This window comes from Carassius gibelio, chromosome B7 (assembly GCF_023724105.1).
Source record: "Carassius gibelio isolate Cgi1373 ecotype wild population from Czech Republic chromosome B7, carGib1.2-hapl.c, whole genome shotgun sequence".
Classification (NCBI taxonomy): domain Eukaryota; kingdom Metazoa; phylum Chordata; class Actinopteri; order Cypriniformes; family Cyprinidae; genus Carassius; species Carassius gibelio.
In genome coordinates, this window is record NC_068402.1 from 32,744,078 (window position 1) to 32,760,294 (window position 16,217).

Here is a 16,217-nt window from a genome sequence, read left to right on the forward strand (position 1 = left end):
GATCATTGTCTGCTGCTCTCCCCATCTATAAAGGTCGGGTGAAATTATTGCGGGTTGGCCATTGGCAGAGTTGTTTATCAATGTTAATGGCCTATAATTTTTGCAGCCTTTTGTTCAGGATATGTATAAACACGATTAAATGCTGTTTTCAGCTCACACTCTCCTGATATCAAATTTATGCTCTTGGTAATCGAGTCTGGGCATGTAATGTTTGGCCGGAGGGAGGGCCCTGAAGACCCAGCACAAACCTTAGTTTGTTTTTTGTCAAGAAGAAGTACACTTCTAGCAAAATGCAATAAAATAGGAAATGCATGTAATTTATGGTAAACAAAAAAACTACATTCATGTCATTTCTATTGAAACTTGAATGTTTGTAATTAAACATTAGTATGATGAAGTTGCAGTTTATTTCATTACAAATATATTAATAATCTTAAATGCAATATTGAACAAAACACACAGTTAGAATTACAATCAAGTATTTTAGATAACTTTAATTAGTCAACACATGAAAATAAGTGTACTTCAAAGCACAACAACAGAACCTGAACCTTTCTTAGAACCAAACGAATGCTTGAACATGATGGGTTCATTATTATTCTTAATGAAAAATGCATCAACAAAAAAATAGTACAATGACAAACTTAGATTAAACCTAGAGCTTTCATTAACAAAAATAAGGCTGGTGATGTACGCAGACCTGCACATGACATGCAGACAAAAAATATCTATTTACTGTAGCCACAAATTATACATTTGTTCCATTACATTAATTCTTTCCCTTGTTCTATTAAATCATAGCCATGTTGTAGTAATATATTCCTACATTTTGATACAGGAACAAATTACAGCACAGCATGGCCACAATTTAATAAAATGTGGGAACAAATTATTTATGCATGGCCTCAATTTAATTTGTGGGAACAACTTCTTAAATATGGGAAAATTTGTAACACAAATAAAGGAAAGATATTTTTTGCCAAAGTATATGCTCAGTAGATGTTGTAGTAAACAATGAAGTTTAAATATGTGACAATGGACCACAAAACCATACGTTTTTTTTTTGTTTGTTTGTTTTTTTATATACAGTATACATCATCTGAAAGCTGAATAAATAAGCTTTACGTCGTTAGGATAGGACAATATTTGGCTGAGATAAAACTATTAGAAAATCTGAAATCTGAGGGTGCAAAAAAATCTGAATATTAAGAACATTGGGTCTCATTCACTAATAATTGCGTACAATTTTCTTATTCATACGCACATTTGAACTTCTCACGAGAACTTTCCGCCTAATTCACAACACTTGCGTACGCACATGAGCTTGTTCTTAAAATCGTTTTTCTGTTAGTGAATTTGGAGTCTTCTAAAGGAGCGCCCGCGTGCACGAGGTCAGTAATTAGCATAATTCACGCCCAAACCAGCTCCATATAAGGGCTTTCCACAACGAGGCACTTGTACAGAGAAAGACAATTATGGCACCGAAACAAAAGACAAAGAAAAATAAATTTAACGATAATGAACGTGAGGTTTTGCTGTCGGAGGTAGAAGCCAGGAAAAATTTGTTATTTAAGAGTGTATCCACTGGCATAACGGGCAAAGGTAAAAAAGAAGCATGGGTTATAACACAGGCGTGGAGATAAGGTGGTATAGGGTGAGAGCGGTTGGTGATGTGGCTAAGGTGTGGTTCCAGTGAATTGCATAAATCAATGAGGACTTCTCTGGGCAACCTAAAGCGACTGAACAGCCATTCGTCACTCTCAGCAAACATATCTGTGCGTTCTCTAAAGACGGGCTCTCTCCTTAGAGCATGCACCGCAATGTCTTTAAGCAGTACCAAGTGTGCCATGCCTCTAAACACAAGATGGGACACATTAATCACCGTTTATATAAGGATATATCAGGTGATTGTTGTTTGGACCTCTAAAATATAAATAAATAAATATATATATATATATATATATATATATATATATATATATATATATATATATATATATATTGTTGTACATGATTATTGCGTACGTGTGGTATAAGTTGTTCTACGAAAGTTTTTGATGAATCATGATTTATTCGTGAAAACGTCCGTACGCACATTTCACGCAAAAATCTGTGCCTACGCATATTTAGTGAATCTGACCCATTGCCTTTAAAGTTGTCCAAATGAAGTTCTTAGCGATGGATATTTCTGACCAAAAATTTACGGACATTTACAAAATATCTTCATGGAACATGATCTTTACCCTGATCCTAATGATTTTTGTCATGAAAGAAAAATCTATTATTTTGACATGCAATGTGTTTTTGGCTATTGCTACAAATATCCCAGTGCAAATTATGACTGGTTTTGTGGCCCAGGGTCACTTATGTATTTTTGGAAACACACCCAAATATATTTCAAAATGTATTTCACAGGGAAGAAAATACATCTCTGGTCTGGTGATTAGCACTAATATTTATTCCTATACCCTGACCTTTTACTGCCTGGAGTTCAGGGTTTCTGCCCCAGCTGAATAGAGAAACAGCACAGTCCATCAGTCCACACAGAAGGAGCCTCTCTAACTCTCTTATGTGTGTATAGGGGGAAAAGTGTTTTCTCATGTTGAAATCCAAACCAACCGCTCTCCGTCCCTGGCACTATCTGCATGCCCATCTCTCAGGCTGGGATTCTCTTCAGATTGAGTCACTGGGCAGAGAGCTGAGAGAGATGTGTAATAGCAGGTTTGGAGACGCTCAGGATTCTTAGTGGGAGTTTAACAACAGGCTGGATTTACCGAAGGACAAACACTGAAGACTGGCACAAAGAGCTTGTGGGAGGGGGGACTGTGTGTAAAAGAGAAACGGAGAAAGAAAATAACATATTAAAGTTTGGATCACAAGCAATACAATTTATAATCTTTAATTTATACTGTCTGGTCCACATTGCGGCTGATTTCGGCCAAGAACTGAAAAAGGAAGTGGTTGCCTGACTGATATAAAACAATCAACCACTTTGATGTTTACTTTTTTTTGTCGTATTGTAAACAAATTTCTTTATTTTCCTTATTTTAAGTATCTTAAAATGATTCAGTGCCACCAATCTTGCAAACAAAGAATACATTTAAAAATGCAGTTGATATGCTTACATTGATTTCTGAATTATAGTTCTGGGTTTTTAGGAGAAGGCCAGGAAGTCAGATATATCTTGGAATCATACTTTTATTATTATTAAGTTTTCTGAGGAGCAAATGTTAGTTCAAGTTTTTGAACACCCATATTAAGTATTTGGCATTTTTTTTTTTTTTTTTTATTTATATAGAAATCAAATAATCAGAATAATAATAATTATATATATATATATATATATATATATATATATATATATATATATATATATATATATAACATACGCATATCCATGTCCATAAATGGTTAAATAAATGTGGGTAAATAAAATAAAATATTATGAATATTTTTAGGAAGTCTTTTTAATGTTTTTTTTTTTTTACATTTTTCATCAACTCGCAAACCCCCATGTGTTTTCAGTCTGCACTTTGGGTAAGTAACCCCATTTTATAGAAAAGTATAGTTTATAAGATAGTAGAGGTATGAAGAAAGCATTGGTATCAGGACATGTTTTCATTTCAAAGAATGGAGCTTGCTATTTTGCAAAAGCCCTTGCCATTTGTGCATGGAGCATGCATCAGAGGCTCCATGATTGGCCCATCTGAGGCTGAATCTGCGTCATTTATGACTCGGGCACACTGCTGGAATGAAAAGTGAAGGGTTGGAATGCATTGTAATGGATGTCTGTTTTACTGGTTGGCAGGACATCGCTGCTGTGGAGTAGACCATGCAGCACTATAGCAGGATTCATTCAGCCAAATAAATGTGTGGCAGCTGTTTTTGTCACTGGAACATATGAATTTTGTGGCTCTCTCTCCATTTCTGTCCATTTTTTTCTTCTCCTCTTTCCTTAATTCCTCTGTGTCCCGTCTCTTTAGAAATGACAGTGGCCTCTAGGGTTTCAACAAACGATTATTTTGAAAATCAATTAATCTAACGATTATTAGAATGATTAATCGACTAATCATTGATCATTTCGCTGATTAATCAGTAGACATTAATTTATTATTTAGCTTTTGCAGTCAGTTAAAATATTGAGTTATACATATTCTAACTAATAAATTAAGGTAACCACTTCAGCTTTTGAAAGTCGTATTATGTAGTTAGAGTTTTTCAATTAATATATTTGGCACACAAAATATTTATCATTAGCTAGCTTCACACTGGAGAGCTGCTTCATAACAGAAAATCAAGTTGTAATTCTAACTGAAAGCGACACAGACTCTGGTTTTTCATGTTTAATAATACTGTAAAGCTGCTTGAATTAAGGCTATCTATTGCAAAAAGTACTAAATAAATAAACGTGACGTGACTTTACTGGAGTACTGAAGTACAGAGCTCATGCAAACATCCACATCTTTGTAATCAGATGCGTTTTAAACTGCTGCCTTCTCACTGCTGTCAGTTTATTTCATTATTAAGAGGAAAGCGCACGGTATATATTAACAGATTCATCCAAACACTGCTCAGCAGCTTCAGGTTTGGTGCTACAGCGCCACACTGGTCAAACCGCGTTATTGCATGCTATCATATTAGGTCACATGGCATAAAATGACTATTCGACAACAAAAATATTTGTCGACAATTTTTTATTGTCAACGTTGTCGATACTTTCAACTTTCAGCTTTTTGTTTCAGCCCTAGTGGCCTCTCTGTGCACTCAGAAGCTAATGACACATCCAGGGCTAAATCCAGCGTCACCAGCCAGTTCATTCAAACCTCTAATGCGCACATTTTACGCAGGCTGTGGCTTTGGGCATGTGTGGAGTAATGTGCTAATCAAAATATTGGTTAACCATTGGAGGCACCTGCTAGACTCATAAAGAAAGGTATGATGATGGTCCAGTTCAGCCCAGCTGGAAAAAAAAAAACACTCTGACTCATTGTAAAGATGGAGCTCTTCATATTGATTTTATCCTCAGTTTTTCCCTCTTCTGAAGTATTATATTTGAAGCTCAGTCTTTGTTCTATAAAAGAGCAGCATACATTACACTGGAGTCACCACAGCTGTGAGAACATAATATTCAGATTTAGAAATAAGGGGTTCATAAGGGTTTTAGACCTGGAATGCTTTTGAACCCCCTGGCCGTGGACCGGTACCGGTCCGTGCGTCATTTGGTACCGGGCCGCACAAGAAAGAATAAATAACTTACATTAAAGCTGCATTCGGTAACTTTTGGCGCTCGCGTCTGGTGGAAGAACATTGTAGCCGGATCTACTTCTCTCTGTTTACATCTATGGCGAGTCACGCAGGTACTGTGCTTCTCTGCAGCGTTGCCGACCCCAACCAGACTAAAATGTATTATAAACACTTATTATAGGTGTAATGTAGTGATTCAGGATAAGACAAAAACGCGGTTTGGAAAATGAATTCATGATGTACTCGCTAATATGTTGTTCATGTCATGTTGTTAACGCGATGTTACGAGGACGCTGCTAATAAAGTTGCATACGAATACACGGTGGATTCATGTTTATTATTATATTTACAATATACCACAGTTTTTAATGACAGTTGTATCATTTTATTTTGTTGTATTTATCCGTCACACCTTAAAGCCCGGTCCGTGAAAATGTAGTCTGATATTTAACCGGTCCTTGGCGCTAAAAGGGTTGGGGACTGCTGCTCTACAGCTATTCACTTGCTCTGCGAAAAGTTCATAATTGGACAATGCTGGTAAATTAACAAATAATGAATTCTTATTCTTTAAAAAGCAGTTAATTCCTAACTATTGTTTGACATAAATTTTTTTTTATCATTTCAGCCCAAGATGGTCTTAGCTACCATGCAGTGAAACATCTGATGTTGGTTTACCGGTCTAGTTTGATGGTTTTAGATAGGATTTAGTACCTGTTGGGTATTTTGTGAACATCAGGTGGTAGACCAGATACAGAGTCAGTGACAAAGAAGAATGTCTATAATTCAAAACATAAAAATGTAAAAACTTGGGGTGAAAAAAGAAAATTTTATAAAATTTTAGAGAAGGATTTCAATTTCTAAAAATGTCATATAGTGTGTTAACCATCAAGTTGTCACACACCTGGACTCATTTAATGTGTTTTTGCCCGTGACCCAGTTTCTGTCTTTCCGTGTTTGATTAGTTCCCAGGTGTGTCCATTATCTTCCTCATGTGTTCCATGTCCCTGTTAATTTCATGATTCCATCCACCTGTGTTTCCCCAATTATCTGTTGTTCATAAGCCGTGTCCCTTCAGTTCTGTTTTGTTCGGGTCTTCTCACTTGTGCTCACTTGTGCTCATTTGCTACTTACGTGTGTCTACCTCTGTGCTCCATGTTGGATATCCCCTGTGTTGGACATATTAAAAACCTTATTCCGTTTATCCTCGACTCCGTATTCCTTCAGGCAGCGTAAAACCGTGACAGAAGACCCGACCTAAAGAAGAAAATAGAAAACTGCGTGTTTTTTTTCCCTCCGTTTTGTTTTTGTGTTTTCAAAGTCTTTTTGTTTCGTAGTGTTCTATGGATCCCCTCTATCGTCCCGAATTCCTCATCCTCCTGCTGAAGCAGGAAGGACGTTCTCTCGAGGACCATACCAGACAGTTTTTCCTATTAGCTAATGCCACCAGCTACCCGGACGGCGCGCTCTGCACCTTCTACAACACCAGCCTGAACTCCAAATGCAGAGCGTTGTCGTCCGAAGATGGTCCTCGAGAGGATTTCGCCGCATTTGTGGAGTGGACTCTGGCGAGAAATGGGTCATCTCTCACCATCTGCCCCATAGAGGACCTCGCCAGCCCCACTCCCGACCCAGAGACCAGCCAGCCACCATCATGCCACACGGAGCCAGAGCCCACCGCAGCCGCAGAGCCCGAGCAATCCATTGACAGGGAACAGGATCTCGAGAGCGCGACTGACCAGGTGTGTGAGCCGGCAACACCGTGCATCGTGGGAGTCCTCGTGGAGATCGAGGGCGTGGAGGAAAGCCCTGCCCACACTCCTGCGACTGAGGGTGAGCTGTATACAGTCTCTGAAGGTCATAAGGTGCAAGCTCCGGATCTGATGGACTGGTCTATGGAGGTAATCCCTAATTTTCCTGTTTCCCCGCTGGTTCCGTCCAGCCCTGATTCCCCTGTATACCCTCTCAGTCTCCCACTCCTACCTCCTCCAGTCATTTCCTCTGCTCCATTTCCGCTGGTTCCGCCCAGCCCTGAGTTTTCTGTTTCTCCGCTGGTTACGCCCAGCCCTGAGTTTTCTGTTTCTCCGCTGGTTACGCCCAGCCCTGAGTTTTCTGTTTCTCCGCTGGTTACGCCCAGCCCTGAGTTTTCTGTTTCTCCGCTGGTTACGCCCAGCCCTGAGTTTTCTGTTTCTCCGCTGGTTACGCCCAGCCCTGAGTTTTCTGTTTCTCCGCTGGTTCCGCCCAGCCCTGAGTTTCCTGTATCTCCGCTGGCTCCGCCCAGCTCTGAATCTTCTGTTTCTCCGCTGGTTCCGCCCAGCCCTGAGTTTTCTGTTTCTCCGCTGGTTCCGCCCAGCTCTGAATCTTCTGTGTCTCCGCTGGTTCCGCCCAGCTCTGAATCTTCTGTGTCTCCGCTGGTTCCGCCCAGCTCTGAATCTTCTGTGTCTCCGCTGGTTCCGCCCAGCTCTGAATCTTCTGTGTCTCCGCTGGTTCCGCCCAGCTCTGAATCTTCTGTGTCTCCGCTGGTTCCACCCAGCTCTGAATCTTCTGTGTCTCCGCTGGTTCCGCCCAGCTCTGAATCTTCTGTGTCTCCGCTGGTTCCGCCCAGCTCTGAATTTTCTGTGTCTCCGCTGGTTCCGCCCAGCCATGATTTTTCTGTTTCACCACTGGTTCCGCCCAGCCCTGAATCTTCTGTGTCTCCTGTATTCCCTCCCAGCCTCCCTCTCCCGCCTCCTCCCAAACCTGCTGGTCCCTCTACTCCTCTTTCGCTGGTTCCGTCCAGTCCTGATCCTCCTGTCCTTCCTCCCATCCTTCTCCTCTCTCCTCCTCCTAGACCAGCCAGTTCCTCGTCATCCCTGCTGGTGCCAGTCAGTCCCGCAGCTCACCCTCAGTCCGCGCCATCGGGGCGCGGTGGTTCGCCGCTGGACTGCCAGTCTCCAGCTCCGCCTTGGCGTGTTAAGGCCCTGTCTCCGCCTCCAGCCTCCGAGCCCTGGACTCCTCCTCGGTCCTTCGACCCAGCGGCTCCGCCTTGGCTCTTAGCTCCCTCGTCTCCACCGTGGCCTGTCATCCCACCTGCTCCACCGGGCTCCCTCGTCCCTCCGGCTCCACCTTGGTCAGTCGTCGACCATCCGCCGCCTCGGGACTCCTCTCCTCTGGTTCCACCTCGTCACTCCATCCCTCCGGCTTTGTCAGGCTCCTCCTTCCCTCCAGTTCCACCTCCATCCTCGGTCACTCCGGCTCCACAGCGGTCTGCCAGGACCCCGCCTCTGCCTTGGTCGCCTGAGCCTTCAGCTCCACCTAGGCCCTCCGGATCCTCGACGTCACCCTGGCTCTGCGGCTGTGCTGCTCCATCTTGGGCTCCTCACCCACCGGTGCAGTCTCCGCCTGTCGGCCCCCTGGTGTCGTCGACCCTTCCTTCACCATGGCTCCTCCCGCCGTCGACCCCACCTTGGATCTCCGTCCTGGCTGGTCTTTGGTGGACCATCTGGCTCCTCCTGCTCCTGTCTCCTCCCTGGCTCCTTCCTCCGTCGTCTCCTCCCTGGCTCCTCCTTCTGTGGTCCCTGTCTGCTGGCCCCCTCCTGGGAGTCCGTCCTCCACCGGAACCTCCTCCCAAGTTCCCACCCACGCCTCCCTCTGTTGTTTCTACGGTGCGAGGACGCACCTACCGGGAGGGGGGAGTACTGTCACACACCTGGACTCATTTAATGTGTTTTTGCCCGTGACCCAGTTTCTGTCTTTCCGTGTTTGATTAGTTCCCAGGTGTGTCCATTATCTTCCTCATGTGTTCCATGTCCCTGTTAATTTCATGATTCCATCCACCTGTGTTTCCCCAATTATCTGTTGTTCATAAGCCGTGTCCCTTCAGTTCTGTTTTGTTCGGGTCTTCTCACTTGTGCTCACTTGTGCTCACTTGTGCTCATTTGCTACTTACGTGTGTCTACCTCTGTGCTCCATGTTGGATATCCCCTGTGTTGGACATATTAAAAACCTTATTCCGTTTATCCTCGACTCCGTATTCCTTCAGGCAGCGTAAAACCGTGACACAAGTAACACCAAATGACACTCATTTTCTAAAAACAAACAAACAAATATTAAAAAAATACTTTTTCTTAATTTCATAAATATATTTTCTTATATTTCCTCATTTTTTAATTGATTCAGGATATATGTTTAATGCATGTAAAATTTATTAATGAATCATTCGTTCACAAATGTATTTTAAAAGAAAATGTGTATGAAAAAAATAATTCATATACATACAATATCACCTGAACTTAACATGCTTTGTTATAAAACAGGTAAAATTATTGAAAAACTTACTGACAGTCATCCACTTGTTTTTTCTTTTTTAATCCACCACATGGCTTTATTGATCACAGCATATGAATTTGGTTTTGCGGATATCTGTTGTTGTTTTTCTCCAAATATTATTAAGCAATAAACCATATTTTTCCATACCTTGATAAAAATAAACATAATCTATTTCAGTTTTAACACTGGAGTAGCCACAAAACCAGCCATGAATAAATACATAAATACATACATACACATATCTGATATACCTGATAAAAATGGCAAACTACTTAATATGGTTTTCTTTTCAGGAATTTCAATGTTTTTGCCCCCGCATTATGACTTATAGATTATATCAGTGACTTTTTTACTTTATGAGGGTAGAAACAACAGATTTTTCAGTGGAGTAACACTTGACTTTTGCTGGTGGCATCAGGAGGAATAGTGTCACTACCCTCGTTCAAGACTTGGCACAGTATTAGGAGCTGCTCTGTTTGGAGTCACAGCCATGGAGCTGAACAGTTAAGGGTGGAGACCATGCCAGAAGCTTTCGAGCTGTTGACAAGGAAGCCTTTCATCTCACTCACTTGTATCTTATGACGGCATCAATCACAGGCTGGCTGCTCTGAGGCAGGTTGGGTCAGCGCCACCGGTAGTTTGGTGTTGGATTTCTGTTGACGGATGCCAGTAGTTTGGCCTCAGAGCTGCACACTGGATTTACATCACAGCATATGCAGTGCTAGCTGTTAGCCCTAACCTGCGTGCAGTCATGAGCCTATGTGCTTAACTTGAGGAAGTTGAGAAATTTCAAGAAACTTACTCAAGGAAATTACCAATCGTTCAATAATGAATGGGAGGATTTGTGATGTTCTTGTGACCTTTTTGTTTATCTTTATGTTGCAAAGTAGAGCTTGAAACCATCAATTTTTATTAAAATTATTATTCAATTCTTCTTATTATTTAATTATTATTTCAGAAATGGTAAGTGAAAGGAGGTACCCAATCTTCACTTATTATTTGTTAGGTTGCTGGAACTCTTACAGAAAATGTGGGTATGTCCGAATACAAGCCTTATTTATGTTTTTTGTTATTTTCTAGCAAAATTTTAGTAACCATAAAAATAATTTCCCCATGAAATAATTATTTGTTTATTATTTCAAATTTGGTAACAGGGCTGAATGGTTGATGCTTTTACCAGTACATTTTGACAAATTAAGAAAATAAATTAGGATTATTTAGCAGTATTAAGTTGACAGATAGGTAAATATTTACACTATTTTTTTTTTTAACTTTAATTTTTTTTTTGGTAATTTGGTCTAACCCAATCTGAATAATAGCATAATTCATCCTAAAACTGAAACCCCTTTACTTATAACCCCGTTACCCATTTTGTTTTATATATGTATTTATAGTCATTTTCTCTTTTGTATGTTTATTGCTAGAAAGCACACAGGGTTTTTAATTGTTTTAGAAATGTTTTTTGTATTCAGACAATTTTTGGAAACAGGTATGAAAAATAGTGAATGTATTAATGAAAACATGAACGAACGAACGTACGAATAAATGACTAAACAAATAAAAAAATAAATATTTTTGCCATGAAATAATAATAGTATGTATGGCTGGGCGATTTTGAAAAAAAAATTCAAATAATTTTTTTTTTTTCAGAACGCTTGAAGTCAACTAGTCAACTTAAAAATGGAACTACAACATGATTCAAATGATCTTTTTCTTTTTTAACCGAATTGCTCCTAGTAATATGAGCTCGTCATACGTGAGTGGTCAATCACGTGCCTCGACATGAGGTCGGATCGTTCTTTTCTCTTTACTGTTATCACTGGCATATTCTCAAAGTGTATAATTCTAACATTTGGTGATATTTCTTTTCAAAATTGCTATTTCTTGATTTCTAAAAAATACAATCATGACAAAACATTAAAATCTAATTAATTGATTAAAACATTAAAAAAGTCTGTATATTTTCACATTTATTTTTTTCTAATTTATATTATTTTTAATCATGCTGCCAAGGAGTCTTAAGTGTATCTTTCAGACTTATTCAAGTGAAATTACACAATGAAAAATGCAAAGGATATTGTGGTTAATTCATTTAGGTTGTCACTCCCTCACATTAACGTTTTGAAGCCACTTGACTCGAGAGAAACATACAGAGACAATTGCAGCTGAGAGGCACTGGTGTGTGGAACATCAGCATTCACACTCCTAAAAGAACATATGAGTAATAATGTCACGGTCCGTGAAAGAAAAACATGAAGACTGAAGCGTGTCTTAGGTGGAAAAGCTCCACAGTGGGCCTACGTGTTTCATTGCATGTTCTTCAGCACAAAAGGACAAAGACCTCTTTTATGAGACCTGCTGGTTTTCCTGTGGGATGAGGTATGTGTGATGGTTGAGGTAGGGTGGAGTTTCTCTGTGCACAAGACTTTGAGTTACTCGCTCTTATGCATGTCCTGTGGTCTGGCGTGTGTAAAGGACACTGTCAAGGCTGCCCTCTCAGGACTTCAGAGTGCTGTTCCATACTCTGCAACTTATACATTTTAGATTTTGGTACTGGCAATGGGGTTCATTCATTCTGTTTTGGCTAATTCTATAAAGCTTGTATTTTACTGAATCTGTTGATTTAACTGTTTAAATCAGTCACTTAGAATTACACAGATTTAAAAAAAAAAAAAAAAAAGGTTTACAACATTTAAGGGCAAAAAAATAAAATAAAGAAATAATAATAAAGAACCTTTGAGAGCACATGCTTCTTGTTTTCTAGAACAGTGGTTCCCAACCACATTCCTGGAGGCCCCCCAACACTCACATTGTGCATCTCTCCTTTGTCTAACACACCCAGTTCAGGTCTTGGAGTCTCTACTAATGAGCTGATGATCTGAATCAGGTGTTTTTGATTAAGTGTTGGGGGCCTCCGGGAACGTGGTTGGGAACCACTTTTTGAGAAAACCCACAATTTTGAATGCAGCACATGGTTCAGGTTACTTGTATGTCTGAGTCTGAGAGACAGGCAGGAAATAAAACAGGGAATGTGTCAGTGTGAGAAGGCTGGTATTAATGTCCTGGTGTTTGATGCCAGTCGATGGCTGATATATCAGGTTGAGTGGAGGTTCTGCAGTCTCCTCATCCCTGTGTTCTCTGTGCATAAGACCATCATCCCGCTCCTCTATCTCATACTGTGGCCACACTCTTCTTTCTTCTAAGCCAGTGGTTTTCAAACCAGTCCTGCAAGCACCCCATCACCTCACATTTTGTATGTCTCCCTACAGTATATCTGACACACCCATTGTAGGTCTTGCAGTCTCTACTAATGAGCTGATGAGTTAAAACAGATGTGATAGATGAGTTAGACTCAGAAAATGTGCAGTGCTGGGGGTGCTCGCAGGACCGGTTTGAAAACCACTGTTCTAAGCCATTGATTCCTTGCCCAGCATCTCAGTATGTGCCCTACTGCATGTTGAAAATGTAACCAAGCCGAATGTTGATAGTTTATCAATGAGTGAAAATAAAAAAAATAATTGCTGCAGAATTCATTTTCGCAATTTTTAACCAAATTGTGGTGTTGTCTGCATTCATCAAGCACAGCCATTGAACCTTGTCAGCAGAAATTACTTGAAAGTTACTTTAAAGTTCAGTTATTACTACAAATGAGAGCTTATGGTAAAAGTGATGAAAAATAGTAAATACATTTCAACATGTCTTTTGTGCTCAGACTAATTTTGGTAACGGATAAAAAAAAGTTACAACTTTTGGTAACAAAGATGAAAAAATTGTAAATGCATAAATAATTATTCAGTGCTTTTTTTTTTGTATTAAGATAACAGGTAGCAGGGTTTAAATTAATAATAATAATAATAATAATAATAATAATAATAATAATAATAATATAGTTACCTTGACACTACCTAATGTGAACTAACAATATTTCCCTACTATCACTACCCTCTTAGGGAAGAATCCCCTTTATCCAAAGCTTCATAAAGTACAATTATTACCTAAACAATCCTCCTGAAGCACCCTGGGATTAGGTGCCTTGGTGACCTCAAGGGCACAATGGTGACCCATGAATTTTTTGCTCTGGTGGGGATCAAACCAGAGACCATCTGATTACCAAGTCTGACCTTTACAGCTAAACCATGCACCGCAATGTTGAGGCTGCCCTTTTCTGCTAGAATGCACTCTTTGCAAAATAGATCCATTTTGTGCATGGAAGAAGGACCATCTATACTGCATTTATTGAATTAACATTGGGCTAAGTATACATTTAACTTTCTGCATGGAGCTTATTGACAAGTGCTTTTTCTCTTTTCCGCACAGCAAGGGCCGCTTTGAAGTGCTTGGAGGAGGCAGCCTGCGGATCTTCAATCTCACTGAGGAAGACGCCGGTGTGTATAGCTGCATGGCAGACAACACCAATGGATCCATTGAGGCCCAGACTGAGCTCACACTGAAGGGTAAGATTAAACCTCACTGCTTTATAAAGGACTAGTGATTGTCACGTCACACTGTAAAGCTCTTTCCTCTAGTACTGTCGGAGGAAGTGTTGCATTTTCTCGGTGACATTAAGTTCTGTAATTCAATTGCACGCTCTGATCACACTTCAGATACAGAAACATGTATTGGGTTCTCTGTAATTGCTCAAGCTGTAGCTTTTGGGCAGGACTGGCTAGTGCGTGAGATGTGATTGTGTGATGATAAAAGGGATGCGAGATGGTTAAGACAGGTGTGAAATCAGAGAGAAAAGAATAGAATCTGGGCTGTAGATTTCATGCAGATATGTGGAGTGTAATGAGCTTCGGCCATCTGGCCATCTGCTGGGAATTGATCCTACACTGTGACGAGATGAAAAGATGAAAGATACTGGAGGGCACCCAGCCCCTACTTTTAGGCCCTTTGCTTTCCCTTTTGTGGGTGGGAGAGGTATTGTGTTGAAAGCTGGAGTGATAGTACAGTAAATCCAGCAGCTCACAATGAAGGTGCAATGCCAAACTCAAACCGAGCAGCTCTCAGAATCCAAGCGAGTGTCAAACGCTTCCTAAGTTTTGTCAGTGTTCCGAATAGAGATGCCCTGGGATCAGAAATGAGTTTTGTCAAAATTTTTATGGTATGATCTTGATTGTCACAGAAAATTATTTCAGTGGTCCCAGTGAAAACTGAATGTGCACTTAGTATAACGTATATTTTAAAAAACTGTACTTGCATATAATGCCAATCTAATAAAAGGTCACTTAATACCCTCTGGAGTCGATTAACGTGGATACGCATGAACTGTAACTCCGTGAATAATTAACAAAGAGACATGAGAGATATCTATAGAAAGCCTGACATGTCTACTTTCAAACCGAAAACAAATATTCTGTGATAAAATAATCCATGTGAAAACAACGCGATGTCCGTTTTTCACGTCTCTATTCATTATCTTCTAATGAGACCACGCCCACGCACTGAACGGATTTTTCAGTTTTCCATAAATGCTTGTCAGTACTTTCAACATTGCACTTTAGTCATATTTCAAAGACAGTATAAATAATTATGAAATAACATATAAAGATCTACATTTGTTCTAATTAAGTTGGTCAAAATCACTTTTTATTCCAACTCATTGCATTAATATAAATATAACTCTTAAACATTTTCATTTCTTTTCAGTGAACATGAAGTAGAGCATACAAAAACATTCGGATTCCGCTTAAGTATTTTCTTCTAAAGTATATTATTTCCCTATTTTTTTTTTTTTTTTTTTTTTTTTTTTTTTTTTGTATGATGAAGTGTACTCTCGCACAATAGCACATACAAGCAAAACACACACTGTTTTAAAAGTAATAGCAGCAAGACTTCAACATAATGCATGTTGGCCTGAAAATAGTGTGATTGAATTGCTGAATAACCTATGTAATATTTATAACTATACTACACTCACAGGAATTACATTGGTAACACACAACCAGAAGTTAATTTGCCCAGAACAGTAGTCCCACACTTCTAAAAATGCTTCACAGCTCAAACAGTAATAGGTTTTGCTGAATAATGCATGCTGAATAATTCATCCTTTAACAAAATATGAGATTCATATTTCTGCATGTAAACCCTTTGGACCCTCTTGTTTACTCCTGTTGCAAGTTATTATTTTTTTCTCTTTTTTTCATGCGTCCCTGTTTCAAGCATGAAATAAAACAATGACTTTCATGTCTTGTTTGCTCAGTTTTTAAATGTCAACCAGCGGGCGCAGAAGAGTTATGAACACATTGTGCTGCGTACATCACTAGTCAACATGCAGAGATGTGTGCTGGTGTGAGCAGGTCAGATTGATCTGGGAATTTCTGCACTCTCTGTGTTTCTGTTATACTGTAGGTGAGAAACCCAGAATCCTATTAAACTTTGATGGACTGTCTTTTCTGTGCTACGCAAAACATAAGGGAGTAGCTTGTAGGCTGCTGTTTCTTAGCCTACTCTGAAATGCAGGTAGATGAATAGAAACAACAGTGTGTGTTGAGCTTTGACATGGTCTGTAATATAGCAGGAAACCCGAGACATGCTCTTGAATGCAAGCGAGGCGGTGATAAGAGCTGTGTGTGGTCATTTGAGATGTTTTATCATCACAATAATCTCCTGCTAGAATGTAGACAAGTGTAACGTATGGAAGCTTGTATCCACCACTGAATAAAAAA

At 39.9% G+C, this 16,217-nt stretch overlaps 1 protein-coding gene across 10 annotated transcripts in view; it reads left to right on the plus strand.

Annotated features, from left to right (window-relative positions):
- The window catches only part of neo1a (neogenin 1a), a 148,758-nt gene that overhangs the window by 91,252 nt on the left and 41,289 nt on the right, over positions 1-16,217 (plus strand). For all 10 annotated transcript variants that reach the window (XM_052560656.1, XM_052560652.1, XM_052560654.1 and 7 more), the window contains exon 5: positions 13,867-14,003. In XM_052560656.1, the coding sequence (XP_052416616.1) occupies positions 13,867-14,003 (137 nt within the window). The remainder of the gene's footprint in view (positions 1-13,866; positions 14,004-16,217) is intronic.